Here is a 25,763-nt window from a genome sequence, read left to right on the forward strand (position 1 = left end):
TTATATAAAAAATATTTATTTGTATGTGCGCATGCAGATAATCATTACTATCTCATATTAAAAATTGGGAGATGGTGGCTCTTGGTACAGCCCTCCAGTGTACAATAGTGGCCAAAATTGTGGAACCTTCTGGAAAAAATGTATTTCCGAGGTTTGATGGTTCATAACACCACTTTGTTTTGGAGTAATACCAGTGCTTTTTTTTTCTGTGGTGATGCAGGGGAATGCATACCCCCAAACATTTTGTGAATTTAATGGGCGAAGAAATTCACTGTATTTATTTTCCCCAATTTGAACTGTATTTATTTTCCCCCGGTGGCAATTTACTTGAGTCAAAATGACAGTACCCCTAAACATTTTTTCTTTTTGGAAAAAAAGCACTGAATTATACTATAAAATTATATATCAATGGAAAGATAATTTAATGAAGAATGTAATGCAATAACTTTTAGGAAGCATTATTTATTACAGCAGCAGTCATAAAGAAGAAAAGTGAAACGCACAGAAAAAATGAGAGACACAGGTTAAATTGCCGTGTTGGCACTTTGCGATAAGTGGGTTTGGGTTGCAGTTTGGGCACTTGGTCTCTGAAAGGTTCGCCATCACTGCTCTAAACCATGGCAATAAATATGGTTTATTATGGCATCTGAATACAGTCCATCTCTTGGTTGTGACCTGGGAAACCTAGTTGTAATTAGGAATGGGTGAATCTGCCAGTTTCAGTTTCCCATACTTTATCATTTTCCCCATATTAAATTCAGTTTGTCGCATTTCCACTTCAGTAGTCCTCATGAAAATTTGTCAGCGTTTTCACGAGCATTGCTTTTAATATATACATTTTTGTATGCAGTTTTCCCTAATGTAACACATCTTTGCAAAGCAATTTCCCCTAACATAAATGCATTTGTGTGTGCGTTATCATTAATATATGCTTTTGTATGCACACTTTCCCTAATATACACATTATTGCACAAATTGGGTTTTTGTTTGTTTGTTATTTGTTGGAAAACTACATCACAAAATTCAGAGAAATGAAAATTTTAAAGGATAGTTGTGTTGTAAATAACTATACAACTTTTGGAAGACCCCTGAAGACAGGGAGGTTTTTATGTTTGATGTTTTATATTTGTTGGAAGCTGCCCAGAGTGGCCGGGGCAAGCCAGTCAGATGGGTGGGGTACAAATAAGAAAATTATTTTAATAATAATAATAATAATAATAATAATAATAATAATAATAATAATAAATTTAACTTTTTGTTTGTGTATTGTTTTGGTAAGTGTGAATCTGATTCACATTAAATTGCAATCCAAACTGAATATCTGCGCCCCTCCCGCATCCCTAGGTGTGGTCGTTGGTCTGTGAGATCTCAATCAGAATGCCGAAATAGGTAAGATGAAACTTTTAATTTGACCACTCTGGTCTTGTAGTGCGTGCGTGTGTGTGTGTGTGTGTGTGCATGGACACACACTCTCTCACTCTCTTTAGGGTTGTATTGTATTCACTTCACAGAACATCTTCCTTCTGCATGGCAAGGGGTGCTGTATACCTCTGAACTTTGCCTATGCCAACAAAAAAACTCTGCTGTACTTATTTCTTTCTCTCTCTCTTTTCTTTCCCCATATTGTCTGCCTTTCTGGAGCTCAGAGTGCGAATTAAATCCGTGTTGTTTGCAAAAGTGGCGTAATTTTGATTCTGAAGGTTTGCTGTTTCTTAGAGAAGTAGATTATCAATGACTGCTAACCCTGAGGATTACGTTCTGCCTCCAGTGGCAGAGACTAGAGTACAGTGGAACCTCGGGTTATAGACTCCGCTAACCCAGAAATAGTACCTCGGGTTAAGAACTTTGCTTCAGGATGAGAACAGAAATTGTGCGGCGGCAGCAGCAGGAGGCCCCATTAACTAAAGTGGTACCTCAGGTTAAGAACAGTTTCAGGTTAAGAACGGGCCTCCGGAACGAATTAAGTTCTTAACCCGAGGTACCACTGTACCAAGTTCTGAAAACCATGGTGAGGGGAGAGTTCAATTGCAGTCAGGTCTTGCTTGTGTGCTTTCAATAGACTTCTTGTTGGCCACTGTTAAAATAGGATATTGAGCAAGATGGGTCTAGAACCATAGCTTCTTTTTGGGGGGTCTTCCCCCCAAAAAATCTTTATTGAAACATAACATATACTGTCTACATAATAACCAAAATTCCCAATGATCCCCTCACATAAAATATAATATCTAAATTATAACAGCTGCATAATTATACACTTAATTATAAAATGCAGCACTCACCCTCTACTTCCCTCCACAGCAATTCAACTTCTTTGTATTTCTTTCTACCTTTCCCCCCCCAGCATTCTGTAATAAATTATTTTTGTTAAATTCTGATTTTTCCTTTTCTTTATTGGTTTTGTTATTGCTTACATTTTTTATTCTAAGCCTATTAGCATGTCATTTTTAGAACAATATTTTGACAATATTTTGAACAATCACTATTTAGCACCATTACATTACAAAACAATAGGAAATTATTATTGAAAATTTACACTCTGTTATTGGAGTATGATTTGATGGATGAAGAGGTAAAAGAAACAATGGTCAAATGGGCACAAGATATCGGCCACGCTTTATATTTAGAACAGTGGGAGAAACTCTGGCGTGAGGATATTCACTTTACCGCCTGCTATATGATAAGGAAAATTTTGTTAAAATGTTTTACAGGTGGTATTTAACACCAGGTAAACTCGCCAAAATTTATAAATTAAAATCCAACATTTGTTGGAAATGTAACAAAAAACCTGGAATGATAATTCATATGTGTTGGGGTTGCAAGGAAATAAAGAAGTTTTGGGGAATAATACACGAGGAACTTAAGAAAATGCTAAAAAAAACCTTGATAAAAAAACACGAAGCTTATCTGTTAGGGTTGGTTGGCAAAGACATACCACGTATGAAAAAAAATATCTTTTTATATGCAAGAACAGCTGCCAGGGTAGTGATTGCCACTAAATGGAAATCCCAGGACACACCAACAAAGGAAGAGTGGATTTGTAAATTAAGTGAGTATATAGAATGGGCAAAATTAACTTCAATTATAACATATCAGTGAAATCAAAAGTTAAGAATGGAGTGGAAGTATTTCGAAGATTTTATGTCAAAATATAGAACCACAGCTTCTTATTATATTCTAGCATGTCAGAAGCTACACAAAATATTTGGCATGCAAACCTTTGGGCAGACTTGAGATTGGACACCCCTAAAAATGTGCCGTAAATTATATTTAGTTCTCCTCTCCTGTGCCTCAATCCTTTCCCCCTTATCTCAAACCAGCAGCGCCGACCTATTGCTAGTGCAAAGTGAGAACATACGAAGACCTTCATAGACCGCAGTATGGTCAGGGAAATCCAGCCACATAATTTTTGTTGCATACCGTATTTTTCGCCCTATAAGACGCACTTTTTCCCCTCCAAAAATGAAGGGGAAATGTGGGTGCGTCTTATGGGGCGAATGCAGGCTTTCGCTGAAGCCTGGAGAGCGAGAGCGGTAGGTGCGCACCGACCCCTCTCGCTCTCCAGGCTTCGCGGACCTCTCCTCAAGCAGCGGGAACGTTCCCACTGCTTGGGGAGAGTTGCAGGCATCCCGAAGCCTGCCCGCGCTGATCCCAGCACGCGCAGGCTTCGCGGATCTCTCCCCAAGCAGCGGGAACGTTCCCACTGCTTGGGGAGAGTTGCAGGCATCCCGAAGCCTGCAAGCGCTGATCCCAGCACGTGCAGGCTTCGCGGATCTCTCCCCAAGCAGCGGGAACGTTCCCACTGCTTGGGGAGAGTTGCAGGCATCCCGAAGCCTGCAAGCGCTGATCCCAGCACGCGCAGGCTTCGCGGATCTCTCCCCAAGCAGCGGGAACGTTCCCACTGCTTGGGGAGAGTTGCAGGCATCCCGAAGCCTGCAAGCGCTGATCCCAGCACGTGCAGGCTTCGCGGATCTCTCCCCAAGCAGCGGGAACGTTCCCACTGCTTGGGGAGAGTTGCAGGCATCCCGAAGCCTGCAAGCGCTGATCCCAGCACGCGCAGGCTTCGCGGATCTCTCCCCAAGCAGCGGGAACGTTCCCACTGCTTGGGGAGAGTTGCAGGCATCCCGAAGCCTGCAAGCGCTGATCCCAGCACGTGCAGGCTTCGCGGATCTCTCCTCAAGCAGCGGGAACCACCGCTGGGCTCCCACGGCTTGCAGAGAGCTGCCTGTTTGGGGGCTGGGGTCGGGGGAAGCTCGGGCTGCCCCAGCCTGGGGGGGAAATAATTTTTTCCCTTTATTTCCCCCCCAAAAAACTAGGTGCGTCTTATGGGCCGGAGCGTCTTATGGGGCGCAAAATACGGTAAGTTATCAAATACGGAGGTGATCATTATTATGTTGGAGTTTATGGATTGGGAACCTCAAGGCTAGATTGCTGCAGTGCACTGTATATGTAGGCTGCCCTTGGGCCTCATTCGGGAGGTCGAGCTGGTGCACAATGTGGTGATCAGACTATTGATACTTACTTTATTTATTTATTCACACCATTTCTAGAACACACACACTCTCTCTGTGCAATGTGCAGAAAACTTTAGGCAAGAACAGACCACTTAAGCGACAAATATTACACAAATACAGAGCTAACTTATAAGAACGTTACATTAATACGGTACAAAGCATAAACAGATATCCTGCACCAGAAGGAAGGAAAGAGGGAGAGAAGGCAGCTGGCTGGAAGAGGCAGCGTGGGGAGAGGCAATGGAACTCAAATATATGCTTTATTAACAATAGTGCAGTAACTCCCCCTTAGATACCAGCCAGTACGGGGAAATTATCTTAGTGCTCTAGATAGTATACCTTGTGGGTGTGAGCTTAATCTGTTTTCCGTCTGTTTTGATGCCATGTGCACAACTGCATGCAAGGCTTAACATCTGCACATGTACTCATTCTAGAAGACAACACTTTATGCTTGGTAATTGTTTCAAAACATTTCAGTAAAGTTTGTTATAATAATAATAATAATAATAAGAAGAAGAACTAGTTAACATCAGGCCACCTATCTACCTTGTAAAAAGCAGCTGCCCGTGAGAGGCTTTTGTCGGTGGGAGTTTATTTTCTTTTTCTTTTTCATGTTCAAAGATCTTTATTGAAACTTAACATATATACATAATAACCAAAATTCCCAATGATTCCCTCATATAAAATATAATATCTAAATTACAACAGCTACATAATTATACAGTTAATTATAAAAGCCACCACCTACCCTCTATTTCCCTCCACAGCAATTCAACTTCTTTATATTTCCTTCTACCTTTTTTCTTTGCATTCTATAATAAATTATTTTTGTTAAATTCTGATTTTTCCTTCTTTCTTTATTGGTTTTATTATTGCTTATATTTTTTTATTCTAAGCCTATTAGCATGTCGATTTTAGAACAATATTTTGACATATAATCTTCGAAATACTTCTACTCCATTCTTAACTTTTGATTTGATTGGTATCTTATAACTGAAGTTAATTTTTGCCAATTCTATATACTCACTTAATTTGCAAATCTACTCTTCTTTTGTTAGTGTGTCCTGAGATTTCCATTTACCTGTAGTGGAAATCACTGTTTTTGTACTACAGTTCTCATCATCCATGGCTACTGGATCTGCTAGCTAGGACTGATGGGATTTGTAGTCCCCAAACAGCTGGAGACCCAAGTTTGGGAAACACACCTGTAGGTCATTTCTTGGGTGAGAGGCTGGATGTGGTCTGGACTAGTGGAAGTGGTTTCATGTTCCTGGAGTGCACAGAACTGTGGCCCTTCCCAGGTGTGAGGCAGAAGGGAATGTGGACTTTTTTTGTCCCAGGTGAGAGCTGGAGTGTGAGTCACGCCCATTTCTTATTTTTGTAAATTTCTCCTTGTGGATGTTCCCCTGACACAGTCCTCTGCTGCTTGTCTGTGTTCCTAAGGTAGGTCATGGACGTTGTATGTCTGGGTTAGGGGGGTGGATGGGAGCTGGACTGCCAACCTTGTGGTGACAGGTTGGTGGGCATTCTCTGTGGTGGCCCCTAAGTTGTGGAACTTCCTCCACATCTGACACCTTCATTATGCAGCTTCTGCAGGATGCTGAAGACAAATCTCTGTATCCTAGCTTTTGATACTTGAGGTGTAAATTCATAGGACCCACCTTATTTTTATGATTGTATGTTGTTTTAAGCTACTTTTTTGAATGGTGTGTTTTAATTTTGTAAACTGCCCTGGGACTTTGGGTGCAAAGGGTGGATAATAAATAAATAAGTATAATCCCAGTTCCATCACTGAGATCAATGGCAGGAGTGTTGTTGGTCATTCCCCAAGCTGGTGAGGCTCATTTGACAAGAACAAGAAACTGAGCCTTTAGTGTCATGGGCCCATTATTGTCAAATCTCTCTGCCAGTAGAGATTCATTGGGCGCCTTCTGTGCCAGATTTCAAACGCAGCTGAAAACTTTTCTATTCAGTCAGGCTTCTGCTGGCAATTAAGAATAGGTCTCTCCGTAACAGCTGATATCTGGTTCTAACTTTTTAATATGGTTTAATTCTATGGCACTGTATTTTATTTTATTTTTTAAAAAAATCAGTAGTGATATCAAAACATTTAAAGTAAATAAGTAAGTAAATACAGTATTACTGTCCTGTGTTATCCTGCAGAACACAGTAATTTTTTTCCAGACCAGAAAGGCAGGCAACACGGTCGTACCTTGGTTCCCAAACGCTGAAAACCCGGAAATGTTCGGTATTCAAATGTTTTTCGGAAGCCAAACATCTGATACGGTTGTCTGCTCTTTGGGGTGGGGTGGGGGGGGGCGCCTGCACCAATCAGAAGCTGTGCCTTGGTTTTCGAACATTTCAGAAGTCAAACAGACTTCCGAAATGGAATAAGTTTGGTGCTTTTGTTTTTGCTATTTATTTTGCGTTTTTGTTTTTGAGACTTTTTCTGTTAATTTTTATCATCTACAATACTGTCTTATTTATTTTATAGTACAGTATATTGATTATTGCTTTTATTTTATGGATCAGTGGTCTCGTTAGATACAGTGGTGCCTCGCAAGACGAAATTAATCCGTTCCGCGAGTCTCTTCGTCTTGCGGTTTTTTCGTCTTGCGAAGCATGGCTATTAGCGGCTTAGCGGCTATTAACGGCTTAGCGGCTTTAAGAAAAAGGAAACAAACTCGCAAGAACTCGCAAGATGTTTCGTCTTGCGAAGCAAGCCCATAGGGAAATTCGTCTTGCAGAACGACTCAAAAAACGGAAAACTCTTTCGTCTTGCGCGTTTTTCGTCTTGCGAGGCATTCGTCTTGCGAGGTACCACTGTAGTAAAATTCATGTTAAAATGCTGTTTTACGGGTTGTTTTTAAAAGTCTGGAATGGATTAATCTGTTTTGCATTACTTTCCGTGGGAAAGTGCGCCTTGGTTTTAGAACGCTTTGTTTTTGGAACGGACTACCAGAATGGATGGGACGCGGGTGGCACTGTGGGTTAAACCACAGAGCATAGGACTTGCCGATCAGAAGGTCGGTGGTTCGAATCCCGTGATGGGGTGAGCTCCTGTTACTCGGTCCCTGCTCCTGCCATCCTAGCAGTTCAAAAGCACATCAAAGTGCAAGTAGATAAATAGCTACCGCTCCGGCGGGAAGGTAAACGGCGCTTCCGTGCACTGCTTTGGTTCTCCAGAAGCGGCTTAGTCATGCTGGCCACATGACCCAGAAGCTGTACTCCAGCTCCCTTGGCCAATAAAGCGAGATGAGCGCCGCAACCCCAGAGTCGTCCGCGACTGAACCTAATGGTCAGGGGTCCCTTTACCTTTACCTTACCAGATCACATTAAGTTTGAGAACCAAGGTACCACTGTACTGTCTTTGGATGGTCTAAGCAAACACGGGGGAAAGGAGGTGTGGCCCATTGGCTTGATGTAGAAGCTCTCCTGTTCAATTCCTGACATCCCCAGTTACCTGGTTTGGGTAGCAGATCTCAGCAAAGCCTTCACTTGGTGAGCCACTACCAATCAGAGTAGATCACACTGGGCTACTGTTGTGGACCAGTGGTTATAGCTTAGTATGGCCTTCCTCAACCTGGGGCTTTCCAGATGTTGCTGAATGACAACTCTCATTGTTCCTGACCATTGGCTGTGCTAGCTGGGGCAGATGGGTATTGAGGTCAAAAAACATGTGGTGATTACCAGGTTGAGGAAAGTTGGCTTGAGGCATCTTCCTATGCATCCTCCCAGGGGTAAGGAGTGGCTATTAAAAGCAGCGCATAAGCAGGCACTAAATGCCTCCCTCTCCCATGAATATGTGTGCAGCTTACTTTGCAACTGGATTCCAGCCCCCCAACCCCTGGTAAGTTGACTGAAGAGAGCTTGTTGGCAGTGCAAGAACTGAAACCACAATGCCTGCCTTTCATTTACAATCTAGAGGCTCAAGGATGGGGAGCTGGGGTTTTTTCCCCCCAGAGGTGGGGGAAATAAGTTTTTGTTTTGGCTTGGAGATTAAATGTTTATGGCAAGTGTCCCTCCAAGAATGCGTGCCAAAAGTGTACCCTTCCATATTGGAATTCCCTGACCATGAAACATCTGCATTGAATACACTTGGAATCAAGTCTGCCAGCAAGGGATGGAAGGGGAATTCAATTTTGTCTAAACTGCCTCCTGTTCCCCATTGGAGCTGGTTGTTGTATTGTTTTTAATCTACCAATTGATGCATAATTGACTCTTTTTCTTAGAACCTCAGAGTCTTTCCTGGTATTTTGAAAAGAAAAGAAAAAAACCCAAGCATTTTTAGACTTAAGCTCTGACCTAACACCAGAAATACAATACCATAACTTCCTTGTAATGGGTAGAGGTGGGAGAGAAAAGCTGTTGGGAGAGGGGGCAGAACTATGCTAATTTTCAGTTTCTTTTTTTTAAAAAAAGAAAGAAACTCTAACGTGGTTTTTGTACAGGGGAGCAATGGGTGGGTGGAGTGTCTCAGGTAAGTTCCTGAACCAACAGGACAATAAAGCCCCAGGAACATAGATAATTACCTTATACAGAGTCAGAGCACTGGTCCCTCTACCTGAGTATTGTCTGTACTGACTAGCTATGGCTCTCTAGGATTTTGGGTTGGGCGGGTGTCTTTCCCAGCCCAACCTGGAGATACTGGGGATTGAACCAGGAATCTCCTGCATGTAAAAGCAAAAACACTACCATAGACTTAGGATCCTTCCCCAGCTGTGGTGCATTAAAAAAAAAAAATCTTGGGTGGTGGAACTGGATGTTTGGTATATGGGACCTGCTTCTCAACGAAGAAGCAAGAAGAACCTCAAAATACTGTTTTAAAAAAGGAGTATTTTATGAAGTAGCAAAATCTCCTCTTAAAATAGTGTAGCACTTGAGGGAGAAAAACAGGAACGGCTAAATCAAAAATAAATAGAGGCTGTTATAGACATATCCACTGGTTATCATTGAAGGAGCCATTCTTAAAAAACAAGCACATCTTAATATAGTGGTACCTCACAAGAGGAAAAGAATCCATTCTGTGATTCTCTTGTCTAGCGGTTTTTTCGTCTTGCGAAGCAAGCCCATTGACGGATTAGTGGATTAGCGCTATTAGCGCTATTAGCGGCTTTTAGCGGCTTATCTGCTGGTCGGATCAGCTGATAAGCGGCTTAGCGGCTTAGAAAAAGGGGGGAGGAAAAAAACCAGCAGGAACTTGCAAGACATTGTCGTCTTGCGAAGCAAACCCATAGGAAATTCGTTTTGCGAAGCACTTCCAAAACGGAAAACTCTTTCGTCTAGCGAGTTTTCCGTCTTGCGAGGCATTCGTCTTGCGGGGCACCACTGTACAACAAACCTCAACTAAATCCAAATACAGCTGCAGCCAGAGGAAAATCACACATGGTATCCTACCAAATCTAAAGGCCTGTGCATTTTTTTATTTAAAAAGCCATTGTTGTTGTTGACCATCTTGCTGTATGAAAAATGAGGAGGGAATTTAAACATCTATATGAAACCATCCGGGGATTTGGGCTGGGTGTTCACCATTATACTCAGCTCTACCTCTCCTTTAAATCAGAACCGGTGAAGGCAGTGAAGGTCCTGTGTGAGTGTCTGGAGGCGGTTGGAGGATGGATGGCAGTTAACGGATTGAGGTTGAATCCTGACAAGACAGAAGTACTGTTTCTCGGGGACAGGGGATGGGGAGTCCTGAATGGGGTAGCTGTGCCCCTGAAGGACCAGATGCGTAGCCTGAGGGTAATTTTGGACTCATAGCTGTCTATGGAGGCACGGATCAATTCTGCCTACCTGTTCCACCTGGTACAATGGCTGAGACCTTACCTGCCTGTGCACTGTCTTGCCAGAGTGGTGCATGCTCTGGTTATCTCCTGCTTGGCATAATCAGACTTTCAGGACACATTCCAGTCAGGGAAAGACACATTTGAGGGCAGGCCAGTGAGGGGTGTAGCTTGGGGAGGGCTGGATAGAGTTGCATTTGCTCCCCCTCTGCCTGAGTTTCCCTAACTCCTGAGACAAGGGAACTAAAGGTGTCCTCAGCGCAGCCCAGCCCAGCCCAGGTCATAGGTGTGTGTGGGTGATAGCATACATCAGTGTGCTGACACATAGTGTGTGGAGTGTGGTTTTCATCTAGCTTCTCACCTGTGCTTGACCTAGAGCAGCAATGGTGATCTTGCAGCATTCCAGGTGTGTGTGGACTCCCAGCGCCCCTCTACCACAGTCAGCATGGTGATTGGTCAGGGATGTTGGAAGTTGTAGTTCAGCAACATTTGGACAACTACAGGCTCACCAACCTTAGTTCGGAGGGTGGGTGTGCCACAGCAGGGAAGGTATAAGGCAATGGGCCTTCTTTCTCCTCCCTGCCCAGACACTGGATTCCTTCTGGAGACAGAACAGGTTTCTTCTGACTGGGAGATGCCCCTGTGCGTGTGGAATAGCTAGTGGAGATGCTGCGAGTGACTCCTTCATCCCCAGCCACATTGAACATTCTGGGTTACCCACGGTGCCCAGATTGTGTGAACTCAGCAGAAGTTCAGAGTGACCAAGTGACAGCAGCCCAACTGCATCTCTTTAGGATGTGTATTCGTTTATGACATTTGGCTTGCCTTGAATGCCTGTGTCGGGAGATTTCTATTACTGAGGCAGTGCCGTATAGGTGGGGAGAAATCGAGGCAGCATGAAATTCAAGATCTGTGGCTCAAAGAGGCATTTGTTCCCTTGGCTTGACTGCTACGTAGCAAACCATTTATTTTCGTTTCTTTCACCAAAGAGACTTGCCTTGTCTTTCATTCCCTTTGGCTTCCCCAGCTAAGCCTGTGTAATTGTATGAAAAGCATTTCCTCCTGTTACATTTTTTTAAAGGGGGAAACCCACGAAACCAGCTGTTTTCTATTAGATTTTGTTTTACTTGCACATGAACACACACACAAAACTCTCTCCAGCAATAAAAGGCACTGCAGTAAAGCCTGTTCAATGTGAATGGCGGGAAAATCACACACACTTCTCCATACAGATGTACTTCTACTTACTACTATTCCTCCTCCTCCTCCTAATACATTAATGTGTAATTGTATTTAATCAAATTCCTTTTTATAGGAATTGTATGAGCCTTTGTGGTGCACCCAGAGAGCTCATTTGAGTGTGATGTCCATTGATATTTGCAAAAAAGCCAACATGACCTTTTAATGATCCTAACAGAATGCTTTCATTAATATTGAATGTCACTTGGCTGCTAAACTCGACTTTCTTAATGCTATTATTATCTTATTATATTTGTGATACTTAAGAGAGAGCTTGGCATCTTAGACCTACCTCAGCCCAGAATGTGACCTATAGCCTGGAATGTGTGTATTCTTTAGTTACATGAGAACGTGGGATGGGGGGGCATTGGGGAAGCTGTGTGCCACCAGATGTTTTGGACTACAACTCCCATCAGCCCCAGCTAAAATGGCCAATGGCCACGGTTGATGGGGCTTGGAGTCCAGCAATATCTGGGGGGACAGAATCTCTGGCTCCTGTCTAGGATGTCAGAATAAGTGCAGAATTGAACTTCTTCAGCTGTCCTCTTTACATACATAAAAGTTTTCAAGCAGCTTCCTGGCCCTTTGATTGTGAATATATGCTTGAAATTGTATACATGGTTTGCAACTTGTAATTGATTAATTGGTTATATTAATTGATTCTAAAACCTTCTTTTAACTGATTAGAAGATTAACTGGATTATTAGTCAGCACATTTCAAAAAAGTTCATTATTTTTAATACAATAGTTATATAAAGGGTTGTATCAAGTGTTTGTCCTCCTTACTGTAGACCTATTGACGGGCACAGCTTAGGCCCATCAATTTCAAGTAAAACTTAGTTGGCTGCAACTCAAAAACTGTAACTGCTAGGTACCATCTTAAAAGAAGGCACACCTTCTTTTAAGATGGTACCTACTTCCTTACATGAGCATGCCCACAACATTTAAAGATTCTCCATTCCTGGAATAAAATTAGGATCCACAAGCACACTTGGTAGCTCGCCAGTGATACCAGGCAGAATTCAGGAGAATGAGGAAAAGGCAGGGGCTGCCCAGGATGTAGCACTGAACCTTGTTATCAGGGCTGAAGCCTGTTTGGACCTCTGCCGTCAGCTGCATAGAAATGCAAGAAAGGAAGCAGATGGTGGGTTGCGGAGGAGAGTGTTTTGCAAGCTAAGCAAGTCTGCAACCCTTCTGACTTCTCTGGTATGTGGGCATGATGGAAGGGCAGTCCGGTGGTTGCACTGCAGAACTGGGATTTTTGCAGCACCGAGCTGAGGGACCCTATAATAAAGCACATCAGTTTAGAAAGTTAGTTACATGAGGGAGCTCTGTGGCTATATCTATCTTTTCATTCCCCCGCACCATTGGATCAGATCTGCCCCCAGTTTCCACTGCTATCATCTGGTGGGACTTGAGCCTAGTCCTTTAATGAACCCAGTAGTTAGGTTAGCCAGAAACCTCTCCACTTTGAAGAAGAATAATTGTTTTTTATACAGTCACAGACCAATAAATTTTTGTACAGAATATGTGTCACAACAATGCGAAAACAAATACTTCTAAATATGCAGCCAAATCAGATATGGACAGCAAGGATAAGTTCCTATTTTAGTCCCTGCTCTGAGGGGGGTTAGACACAGTCCTGTTTCTTTTAAATTTATTTCTAAATGACCTGGCTTCTTATCTGCATATTGTTGATTCTCATGCTCTGTCTTCACATCTGCTGTTTTCTGCTGTTGCTGCTGTATTTCCATTTATTGAGTGATAGCTCATATTCTCCGTTATGTAGATCCTTTAACCCCTTGGCATAGAGGTGGGGGTTTTTTAAGTCTAAAAAAAAGCTGTAGAGTCTGATCTGTGAGATTCTTTTGCCCACGGGAAAGAAAAAAAATTAAACATTCTAAGCATTTACTGTTTCTTCCCCCTCTTAATGCGAACGTTGATCCCAGCTTCCTGAAAAGTGGTATATGTCCTCTTGAGAAGCAAGGCTGTTTGTTGTTTTTGGCTGGAGAATGGGGTGTTATTGAAAAGTGAGGGAAAGACCGTTTAGCTCCTGTGCAAACATATCTGTGAAATAACCCTACACTCCCCCCCCCCCCCGGTTTGGTATGCACAGAGTGGTTCTGTAGGACTGCATCAGAGACAATGTTTTCCTTCTTTGCTGGGCGTGAAACTATATCCCAGTCTATCATGAGTACTTCAGAGTGTGTTCACATCTAAAGTAATCTTTCGTTTTATCCTTGGGAATTTCAGAGAGACTGTCATGGCGACTGGAGTGTATGAGATAGAGCCATGTGAGGTTGAAGAGACAGAGGAAGAATGTTCAAGTAAGTAAATATATTGCACTTTTGGTGTCTGTTTTGAAGATGTCCTGATCTATGGGTTGGCAACTGTCAGTCTGAACTAACCCCCAATAAGCTGATGGTACCTGGCCAGCAGCAGAGCCACCACTCCCAAACTCCTCACCACTTTCTCTCTTGTAAGCTGAAACTCTGGCAAGGGGCTACTTTCTTCTTTTTTCTCCTAGAATAGCCTTACTGAACTGTGTTCCTCTAGGTAATTTTGGGCTACCACTCCTATCACATTTGACTATTGGCCATGATGGCTGGTGCTGATGAGAGTTGTAGTCCAAAAAAAGACATGGATGCCACTCTGTTGGGGAAGGCTGTTCTAGAATGGCCCTCATGAATAGCAACAGAGGCCTGAATGGCAGCATGGAACAATGGCTGGCTGACTGCTGTCCAAAAATGTTTTTCAAAGTAGCAGCTAGGGATGGGGGAGCAATTTGATTCAATTCCCATTGAAAGGTGTATCTTAGCAAATTTGCACTTTCCAAAACTATATGAGAACTGAAAAGCAGCCCTTGTTCAAAATTCATGCTTATCCAAATGTTGTGCTGCAGTGCCCCGTATCAACCAGCATTTTTTCAAAAATGTGAGTATATGGGGAAAGTGTGCATGAAAAGCAAATTCTCAAATGCATTGTATGAATTAGGAGAAGTTTCTTGCAAAAATGTGTATATTAGCCAAAACTGCATACGAAGATACGTTTCTTAGGAGGGATTCACACTAAAATGCTAGTAAACTTTCACTAGAACTTTAAAAAAATGCAGATTGCTGCATAAGCATTGGGAACTGGATTTAAGACGGGGGGAAAGCTGAAACTGAGAGAACTGAAATAAAACAACAACACCTGAAATTGACAGATCCTTCCATCCCTAGTAGTAGGGTCTAAAATCTGCTGTCTAAAATCCTTTGGGGCAGGCTGCAAATGAGCCTCCCCCAGAAGTTGTCCCTATAGTCTAGGTGCCACCATCTGTGTTTTGCTTTCTCGCATGCACGGCACACACCAAACTATGGACTGTGTATGGTTGTCCTTAAGATACCCTGATGTTACACTGTTTATGGAAGCCTTTAACTGTGAATTCCTGGCAACTCCAAAACACAAACATGTTTGGTGATGAACAAAAGCGGATCCTGCAAAGTCTACTGCTTTGCCAGTTTCCCTGTCTCTTAGATCAAGATGCCTAATCACTATCTGCACCAAACTATGTGGCTTAAGTCATGTTAAGTATGTTGGCTGTGGCTGACATCTCTCTCCCACAGAGCAAGGCAGAGAGAGAGGGCAGGTAGCAGCCTGGAGTCATTGTTCACTCCACAAAGCAGTTACTGTGCAAGCCACTCTGCAGCTGATGGTGGCACTATCTTGCCCCTGCCATGCATGCTGGCACGAGGCAGAGAGAAAACATTGCTGACAAAATGATTAGCTGGCGGGGAGGGGAGGAGATGAATTCCCATTGAAGTGATGCTTTTGTTTTCGAAGGAGCCCACCAGCTGTGAGGATTTTTAAAATGTCGGGTGCCCCTGTTTAGTCAAATAATAGAATATGTGTCGAGACAGGTTTTGGTCATCTCATGACTTCTTTGCATCCAAGATATGTGCGATGCAGCTGGGAAAAATTCTCATCTTAGAGGGAAAGAATGGGGGTGGCGGCGGCATGGAATTATGTGTAATGATCTACACATTTAACAAATGTATGAGTTAATTGTTAGAAGAACAGCCCAATGTTTTCCAGGCATGTGAAGGAGCGTAAGTTTTCTCCAAAATCAGACAGATCCATATTTGCTGCCGATTGAAAAAAAATCAAAACTTTTACTATCTAGCAGGGCATGAGCCTTCAAAAAGCTACCACTGCTAATTAAGGAAGCAGCTGAACTAGTTTCGTGCATTGTTAATATGTGGTATTTTAGCATAATCTTGTGTATTGTTCTTGAAATCTTCAGCTGGAGTGGAGGCTATAAATGGCTTTTCCATCACATTATTATTATTTCCTTCAGGGCTGCTAACAGCAATCAAACAAATCAAATCAAAGTGAATAAACTACAGCTCTCATCAGCACCACCAAACATTGCTAGTAGCCAGGGAAGTTGAACTGTAGCTCAGCTACATCTGGAGTGCCAAAGTTTCCCAACACCTGTTTTAATTGCTGTGGGTATTACAGTGTTGGGTCTTTAAGCTGTACGCTTCCTTGCTATATTTCTTACAAAAGTGCCATTTATAAACAAACAATATTTTAAACCAATGCAGTATAATAAGAATGAAGTAATAAAATACAATGGACGTGGGTGGCGCTGTGGGTTAAACCACAGAACCTAGGACTTGCCGATCAGAAGGTCGGCAGTTCGAATCCCTGCGACGGGATGAGCTCCCATTGCTTGGTCCCTGCTCCTACAGCAGTTCGAAAGCACATCAAACTGCAAGTAGATAAATAGGTACCGCTCCGGCGGGAAGGTAAACGGCGTTTCCGTGCGCTGCTCTGGTTAACCAGAAGCGGCTTAGTCATGCTGGCCACATGACCCGGAAGCTGTACACTGGCTCCCTCAGCCAATAAAACAAGATGAGCGCCACAACCCCAGAGTCGGTCGCGACTGGACCTAATGGTCAGGGGTCCCTTTACCTTTACCTTTAATAAAATACAATACAGCAGGCAGCCATTTGTTGGACATACTGTTCTCTTCCATTTTCTCACAGTCATTATAACACCAGAGAGGTTTCCCCCCTTCATGCCAACTGCTTTGACGTGACACTTCTAAAATTTTCTTTGTGCAGAGAAGAAGAGATCAAGGTTTCAGACTTTTAAGAACTTTTTCTCCAAGAAGAAGAAAAACAAGGAGCAGCCGTCCTCCCTGGGAGAAATAAAATTAAAGCCAAGTCAATCCAGTAGTGATGTCAGCATCCGAAACCTTGATTCCTGCATACTCCATTTGCCAATAGAGCCTGGGTAAGGTAGTGCAATCGTCTTGTAGCAACAGGTTAAAAGTAAGAATTGTCCCACAGCAAGCTACACATTTCATTCATGCTGGTGCACAAACAAATCCCAGCGCTGCAGCTGGAATGCCAGGAATTTCCTCTTTTCCATTTGCAGCGTGCCTCAAAACAGCTAGTGCAGTAAAAAACACACCCTCTGGACTGTTTTAGCTCAGAAGCGCTGAGAGATGGGATTTGACCGTCTGTTGTCTAAAATCCACCCAGACAGCACCAATTAGCATGGGTGCTGCAGGTGGGTTCGTCAATATTTTATTGTTATCATATGGTACCTGAAATATTATCATGGCCTGAGCAGCTATTTCATACCACGATTGTGGGAGGAACATGACCTTATCCCTCCACCTCCAATATGCAGACAGTGGCAACACTCTGCAACGAATAAAAAAGGATCTCTATAGCCAAATCTTGAACTTGCAGCAGTCCAAAATACAGAGCGCAGATGTGCACAGTATTATTGACTAATACAAGGTATTATTTTAGGCCACATTTCCACGAAGAACAAAGTCCCCAAGGCTGCTTTGTATTGTGTATTGTTGTATGCAGTAGTGAACACAGGAAACACAGAGTTGGAATGGGCCACCAAAGGTCCTCTAGTCTGACCGCCTTGCCAATGCAGGCCAGTCTGGCAGGCCAGTGTGAGAGCAGAATGCTGGACAAGAAAGCTCTGACTCAACAGAGATCTTCTTACATGCTTATTTGCTTCTCTAGCCTCTGCGCTTAAAAACCTCTAGCAAAGGAGAGTCCCCCACATTCCAAGGAGGCCTGCTCCTCTGAGCAGTGGAAACTAGTCTATTAGGATGAATGGTGCACTGCTCCACCAACCTCACTCTGACCCCCACCTTCCTGCCTTCTTACTAACAAGCAAGACAGTAGATGGCACTGTGTGTCAGCTTCTGCCTCCTCCTTAGTCTCAACGGTGCCCTTGCAGAATTCAACAGGGAAGAGGATGAGAACAAAACCAGGAAGAGTTGGCTGTGCCTGTCGTTGGGTCTTGCTTCGCCTACTGTTGGGCTTCCTGCTTTCTGCCCCAACCCTCCCAATGGGCACCAGAAACCACTGCCATGGAGTCAAACCACTGGTCTTTCTAGCTCAGCAATGGCAGTTCTCCAGGGTCCCCTACAAAGGACTTTCACAGCCTCTGATTATTTATCTGGGTCCTGCCCTGTTTTCTATGTTACTATGGTTTTTATGGTTAAGCCACCTTGGCTGCTACTTGTAGAAGCACAGCAAGTAAGTTTTCTTAAGTATATATAAAATAAGAGTTATAATAAATAAAGTACTTTTGGTGGCAGACCCACCCAACCAGGTGCCCTCTAGATGCTGTTGGACACCAAATCCCATCAGCCCAACAAGTAGGAGCAATAGTCAGGCATGATGGGAGATGTAGTTCAGCAATATCGGGGGCTCCAGCTTGGGAAAGCTGGAGTTACTCTCTAAGACACAGGAAGCCTCTTTCTCAGCTTAGCTTTGAACACTCTGAGTGCCTTTTTAAGCTGCTATTTCTTAGCGTTGGTGCCCTGTGCATGGTATGTAGGAAAGACAGCCCTACCTTACAGGACTGTTGTAAAAATTAGTATGTGTATGTGGAGAATGTAAGGCAGAGATGGGAGCCATCCAGACATTGTTGGACTCAAATTCCCATCAGCCCCATAAACCCTTGCCAGCAAAGACAGTGGCTAAGGATGCTGGGAGTTGGAGTTCAGCATCATCTGGAGAGTCATAGCTTCCCCGCCTGTGACTTAAACAAACATTTTTTAAGAAGCATTAAAATATAGTTTTTTTAAAAGTCTGAACTGCCCCCCTTCCCCATTTCAGATCCAAAGGGAACATGGGAAACAAAGCCTTGTCGCACGACAGTGTTTTCACAGTGTCCTCTCCAGAAACCTTTCCAGGGAAGGTGAAAGCTTTGCAGGTAAGAGGACCTTCACCTCTCCCGAGGGTTGTGGTTTCTTGGTTCAGTTGAGGATTCTCCAGGATCCCCCTTTCCTTCCAGCACAGTTCTGTCACTGAGAACCAGATGCTGCCACTGTAAGTGGGATCATATGAACCCACCAAGGAGGAGCATGTGTTTCAATGCATGGTGGCCTCATAAGGCGAGAGAATCTCGCAAGTGAGCTCACTCAGTCTTGTCTTTTAAAGCTTGGTGGGAGGGGAGTGACAGTTGTTGGGACACCTCCCCACCACCCTTCAGTCTTCCAACTTTTTCCTTTATCATGTATCTTGGAAAAATGACTTCTGGGCCCATGCTTGCTGCCAAGCCTGTGCCATTATTAGTAAGAGACACGGTTGTCATGTTTTAGGATGGGAGCATGGCAAATTAAAGCATTTCAGCATAGCAAAAGCGACTTCCTTTTCCAAGTCAGAACTCATTCTTTGAGTGGCTGTGGATATATGCAAATTCCACATGAGGATGTGCATCAAGACATTTGTCTGAATGAAGATATTGTACAGCCACCGCTGGCTCATTTCTGCCCCTTCCTTTTTCGCGTGTGTGTGTTCTCTGAATGAGCACATTTTTCATTGGGTTGATACAAATGCCACAGATTTCAGAGCTCAGGCCAATTGACACTGCTTTAGAGAGACCACACAGCAGGACTCAGTTACCCACCAGGAGTTCTTTGAAGTGCTGGAGATCAACTTTTGGAACGTTTCTCCCCTGTCTCCATGTTCCATGAAATGTGCATGTTATTATTATTATTACAAGCTATGCCCAATACAATTGTAACCACAAGGAACTCGTTTCTTGCCCTCCATATCCGATAAAAACTGAAGTTATTGGTTTTTGCAGCCATCATCACATTCTGAAGTTTGGTCACTTCCAGGTGACCTGTTTATTGAGATTTGTTTGCTGGGAGGTTAGATGATGTTGTACTGATCAAATGTTATCTCACACTTCCCATTGCATTTCCCCAGTAGTTTCCTTATTGTAAAAAGTCCAGCCTTGTGTGGAAGTGGATTTGACATGTATGAGCTCCAAGTCGACCTCAGTGGTGCAAACTGAATTTGCCAGGATGTACTTGATCCAATAGGAATATTATTACGTTTGTGTCCTCCAAGGTCTGTCCCATCCTGTTGCCCACAAAGCTAGCCTGCTGTCCTCAGGTACAGTGGAGGAGGATGCTATCATTGCCAGTGCTGAAGAGCAATTAAACTCTCAGGACAGCTGGTTTTGAATGCATATAGAGCTGTGGAAATGAAGAGTACCATCCTGTCCTAGGCTTCAGGTAGCAAACTCTCTTGGGCTGGCCCAGGTTGCAATGTAAGGGTAGAATGGAAACCGAAGCAACCTTAGCAGTATTGTACTTGCCAAGAGGGCTGCACCTCCTAGTTGAAAAAAATGTTTGACGACTCCTGTGTAATTTTATTCCTTCCTTTCCTTCCACCCAAACAGCTTCAGTTACAGCCGAACCTCGTGTTTCGATCGCCACCGCTTGTTATCCCCAGCAAGAGAATGGAAGAGGTGGGTGGCATTTCGGAAGACGATGGCTTACCCAGAAGTCCTAAGGGAATTTCCACCCTCCATGATGTTCTGATTTGTTCTGCGAACAAGGTATGTGCTGTGCCCTTTTGAACACAAGGGATAATAGAGAAGAGCACTTTTGGGGCACTTTCCCCTCACACTATTAATGATCTTGAGGTGTGGGAAGAGGGAGTGGGGTATGCTGCTGGCCCCTGTCCTCTCCTGCATGGTGTGTGTGTGTGTGTGTGTGTGTGTGTGTGTGTTCCAGTCACTGGGAATGATCAGCTTTCATGCATTAGAGCAGGCTGCTTCCAACAGGGGATGAGGACATACAGTGCCACACTCACAGCCCTGCTCTCTCCACACATTTTAAATTGTAGTGTTGCATTTATATTACCACTTTCCTCCAAGTAGCTCAAGGCATAGTACATTGTTCTCCCTCCCCTTCCATCCCTGCTTTATCCTCACAACAGCCCTGTGAAGTAGCTTACGCTAACAGAGAATAACTGGCCCAAGAGCACGCCATGAGCTTTATGGCTGAGTGGGGATTTAAACCTTGGTCTGCAGTGTTTTAACCATGGCACCACTGTTTAATCATGTGAAGGATAATGCCCGAATAGGTCTATTATATCATGAGGTGTGGTGCCTCTGCCATTTGGCAGGCAACAGCAAATGTTTCACTACACGTTTCATTTCCTTTTCCTCCATTCCAGCTTTATTTAATATTAATTTGGACAAATCCTGATAGTGCTCCAAATCTTTATGGTCATGGTGGTTTCCCTCCCCACCCCCTTTTAATCCAGTCCTCAAAGAAAAGTGTGTGTGTGTGTGTGTGTGTGTGTGTGTGTGTGTGTGTTAAAGGGTAAAAGTTAAGGACCTCTGGACAGTTAAGTCCAGTGCTTATCTTGCTTTTCAGGCTGAGAGAGCCAGCATTTGTCCACAGACAGCTTTCTGGGTCATGTGGCCAGCATGACTAAATTGCTACTGATATACATATACATGTATATGAATAAGGGAAGGGAGCAGGGTTTGAAACTCTCATTGTTCTTGGCGCATTTTGCGACAGGGAATTTCATTAACGCGAGCAGTTTCTGAGCTCTGGGCGTAGTACTGTGCCTAAGATTTCAGATTAAAACTGCAGAGTGGAAGGAAAGGAGGACCTTTTTCTGCCTCCCTACTTCTGGTTACTCTCTGAAGGCTGGAGAAGAGACGCTCTTAAGAATGTTAGGGGGGTGGGCAAGGGAAGGGCTAGACCATGTGAAAAATGAACATAATATTTCAGCTGCTGTTCATTCATTTTCAGCTTTGTATTCTTGTTTTTAAAAAGCGTGCTTAAACATTCCATTGTTGTGCCCATAACTTAGGTTTAAGGTGCCATTTAGCTCCTAGCTTTCATATTTCAGTTTCTAATACTGGTGGGGAGAAAGACATTGGTCTGCTGGAGCCCTTCGTCTTTTACAAAGTGGTGGCACTGAAATGCATGCCGAGTGTTCTTGAAGCGTGGAAGAAACATAGGGTTGTATTCAACGAAGTCCTACTCGGAGTAGAATCACTGAAATTAATGACCTGAAGTTAGACCTTATCTGCACTATCCATTTAAAGCAGTATCATACCATTTTAAACAGTTCCTACAGAGAATCCTGGGATTCGTAGTTTCTAGAGGGTGCTTGAGTGTTGCCAGGAGACCTTATTTCCCTGACAGAGCCACAATGCTCAGAGTGGTTTCACGGTCAATCCTTCTTTATAGGGAACTCTTCCCACAGAAAACCACCCATAGAAATTGCAGCTTGTGGTTTTAAGGCCCCTGTTCCTCTTTACTTTCATTTTTATACGAATCTGATTTGGAGACGTCTCATGAAGCCAAAACAGAGAAAACTCTCAGGAGAGCCCTGCTGAACCAGACCAAATGACTGTCTAGTCTTGCATCCTCTTTTACACAGTGGCAAGCGAGATGCCTCTGGGATGGCTGGAAGCAGGGCATGGGGGCAAGGGTCCTCTCCCGCTGTTGTTGTTGCATAGCAACAGAGATCCGCTGCCTCTGCTGCTGGAGGCCATAGCTAGCTATCATGATTAAGAACTTTAAGGAGACTTGGCTAAAGCTTTCCAGTGCACCCCAAAGCTTTGGAAGCAGCAGTTTATTGAAAACCCTTGCTAGGACTTACCAAACATAACTTTGCACTGAAACGTAACAACTTTATCCTTGCTCTGCGCAGGCCCTTTCCTGAAGAGCACTGGAGGGGTTCAACTCCCCACTCAGCTATGAAGTCCCCTAGGTGCTGCCCACTGTCTTTCAGCCTAGCCTACCTTACAGGGTTACTGTTGAAGATAAAATGGAAAGCGGGAGAAGGGTATATGCAGTACTTTTTTCCTGGGGGGACGCAGGGGTACGCATACCCCTAAACATTTTGTGAATCTAAGTTTGGCCTCATTGAAGGGCAGTATTTCAATATGAGTAGGAAAATGAGGGTATCCATATATATATATATACGAATATATATATATATATATATATGGTTTTGGTGTCTTCGGGTGTCTTCCCGTGTAAGAGTTGGGGTGTCTAGGCGACGTTTCGACGAGGTCTCACTCGTCATCTTCAGGCTGGTGCTTTCGGCTTCTTGTTACTAGAACAGAGCAGGATCTCAGTGTTTGAGTTCCTATAAATACTGTTGAGGGGGTGTGGTGTATAGCCTCCAACGTTCTGGGCAGAGAGGGAGTTCCCAGGTTAGTGTGCCTTTTCTTCTTTTGTTCCTTAATTACTTGAGGGATATCTTGAGTGATTTCTTGAGTGATATTCTGAGTACCACTTAGGAGGGTCATTAGGTGTGGATTAGTTGCTAAAGCTTTCGTGTCTTGACCTCTTGAGCTTGTGAAAAGTTTTTCTGAGAAGATGGCTGTACTGCACTTAGTTGTGCTCTGGCTTGGCTTCGTGTATAGGGGCGAGCTGTGGTTTTGTGCCCTGTGCCAGCCCGATCTGTGTAGGGATTGCAGGGGGGTGCAGCATCCGGAGGTGCCACTATGGTTTGGCTACTGGATGGTGTCTGTACTTTATCTGTGGAGAGGGTCTGGGTTTGGGTCTGGTGTGGTTGATTGGAGATGGCGTTCTGTGTGTCTCTGGTTCTGGTGTCGGTTTTTGTGGGGAGGGCTAATTTCCAGATGTCTGGCAGGCGGGACGTGTCGTCACGCTTGTTCATGTTGTGAGGGTGTTTCTCTATCTCGATGGCTTCCATGATTATTCTGGCTTCCATAGTGGCACCTCCGGATGCTGCACCCCCCTGCAATCCCTACACAGATCGGGCTGGCACAGGGCACAAAACCACAGCTCGCCCCTATACACGAAGCCAAGCCAGAGCACAACTAAGTGCAGTACAGCCATCTTCTCAGAAAAAACTTTTCACAAGCTCAAGAGGTCAAGACACGAAAGCTTTAGCAACTAATCCACACCTAATGACCCTCCTAAGTGGTACTCAGAATATCACTCAAGAAATCACTCAAGATATCCCTCAAGTAATTAAGGAACAAAAGAAGAAAAGGCACACTAACCTGGGAACTCCCTCTCTGCCCAGAACGTTGGAGGCTATACACCACACCCCCTCAACAGTATTTATAGGAACTCAAACACTGAGATCCTGCTCTGTTCTAGTAACAAGAAGCCGAAAGCACCAGCCTGAAGATGACGAGTGAGACCTCGTCGAAACGTCGCCTAGACACCCCAACTCTTACACGGGAAGACACCCGAAGACACCAAAACCTGCATTCCTGTACCCGTGAAAATCTACGAAAGCATATATATATATATATATATATATATATATATATATATATATATACACGAAAGCAAATATATATATATATATATATATATATATATATATATATATATATATGCAGGTTTTGGTGTCTTCGGGTGTCTTCCCGTGTAAGAGTTGGGGTGTCTAGGCGACGTTTCGACGAGGTCTCACTCGTCATCTTCAGGCTGGTGCTTTCGGCTTCTTGTTACTGGAACAGAGCAGGATCTCAGTGTTTGAGTTCCTATAAATACTGTTGGGGGGGTGTGGTGTATAGCCTCCAACGTTCTGGGCAGAGAGGAAGTTCCCAGGTTAGTGTGCCTTTTCTTCTTTTGTTCATTAATTACTTGAGGGATATCTTGAGTGATTTCTTGAGTGATATTCTGAGTACCACTTAGGAGGGTCATTAGGTGTGGATTAGTTGCTAAAGCTTTCGTGTCTTGACCTCTTGAGCTTGTGAAGAGTTTTTCTGAGAAGATGGCTGTACTGCAAATAGTTGTGCTCTGGCTTGGCTTCGTGTATAGGGGCGGGCTGTGGTTTTGTGCCCTGTGCTAGCCAGATCTGTGTAGGGATTGCAGGGGGGTGCAGCATCCGGAGGTGCCACTATGGTTTGGCTACTGGATGGTGTCTGTACTTTATCTGTGGAGAGGGTCTGGGTTTGGGTCTGGTGTGGTTGATTGGAGATGGCGTTCTGTGTGCCTCTGGTTCTGGTGTCGGTTTTTTTGGGGAGGGCTAATTTCCAGATGTCTGGCAGGCGGGACGTGTCGTCACGCTTGTTCATGTTGTGAGGGTGTTTCTCTATCTCGATCTCGTCGAAACGTCGCCTAGACACCCCAACTCTTACACGGGAAGACACCCGAAGACACCAAAACCTGCATTCCTATACCCGTGAAAATCTACGAAAGCAAATATATATATATATATATATATATATATATATATATATATATATATATATAGGGGTGTATGTCACCTTGAGCTCCTTGGAGAAAAGGTGGGATATACAGTGGTACCTCAGGTTACAGACGTCTCAGGATACAGACGCTTCAGGTTACAGACTCCGCTAACCCAGAAATAGTACCTCGGGTTAAGAACTTTGCTTCAGGATGAGAAGAGAAATCGTGCGGCGGCAGCAGCGGGAGCCCCATTAGCTAAAGTGGTGCTTCAGGTTAAGAACAGTTTCAGGTTAAGAACAGACCTCTGAAACGAATTAAGTTCTTAACCTGAGGTACCACTGTAATAGCAACAAGTACAACCCCATCTGTCCTAGTGGCAGCAATTTTGGCAGTGCAAGGATAGCTGCCGGCAATATTGTCATAAATGCATGAGAGATGGGTGCTATATTGACATTCCTCCCCCCACCCCCTTTGTGTTTTCTCATAACTGTCCTTTTTATGTGCCATCCTGGAGAACGCCATACCAGCCCCATGCTTCCCTGACTTATCCCTTTCCCTTGTTTTATCCTGCAGTCCTCAATCCCTGCCCAGCGCTATAACTCTTTGAGTTTAGGTGGCACAGACAGTGAAGATGACCAGGTAAATAGCCATTTTTCCAGCTGCTGCTGAAGCAGCAGCCTTTTGTACTTTTCCTGCGGTGGCAGAATTCAATCCCACACAGAACCAGACAGACCCCATTCCTCCATAGCTTCACATGGGTCT

General features: G+C 43.9%; 1 protein-coding gene across 2 annotated transcripts in view; it reads left to right on the top strand.

Moving 5' to 3' along the window:
* Positions 1–25,763, top strand: part of KIAA1210 — a 42,050-nt gene that overhangs the window by 4,020 nt on the left and 12,267 nt on the right. The window contains exons 2-7 of one of the 2 annotated variants that reach the window (XM_081178974.1): positions 1,345–1,389; positions 13,787–13,860; positions 16,642–16,813; positions 18,676–18,772; positions 20,252–20,410; positions 25,575–25,640. In XM_081178974.1, the coding sequence (XP_081035100.1) occupies positions 1,345–1,389; positions 13,787–13,860; positions 16,642–16,813; positions 18,676–18,772; positions 20,252–20,410; positions 25,575–25,640 (613 nt within the window). Of the gene's footprint in view, positions 1–1,344; positions 1,390–5,691; positions 5,968–13,786; positions 13,861–16,641; positions 16,814–18,675; positions 18,773–20,251; positions 20,411–25,574; positions 25,641–25,763 lie in introns of those variants that run through there. The other variant, XM_081178975.1, reaches the window with a different exon arrangement.

The sequence above is a fragment of the Podarcis bocagei genome (assembly GCF_964188305.1).
Source record: "Podarcis bocagei genome assembly, chromosome: Z".
In the NCBI taxonomy this organism is placed as follows: domain Eukaryota; kingdom Metazoa; phylum Chordata; class Lepidosauria; order Squamata; family Lacertidae; genus Podarcis; species Podarcis bocagei.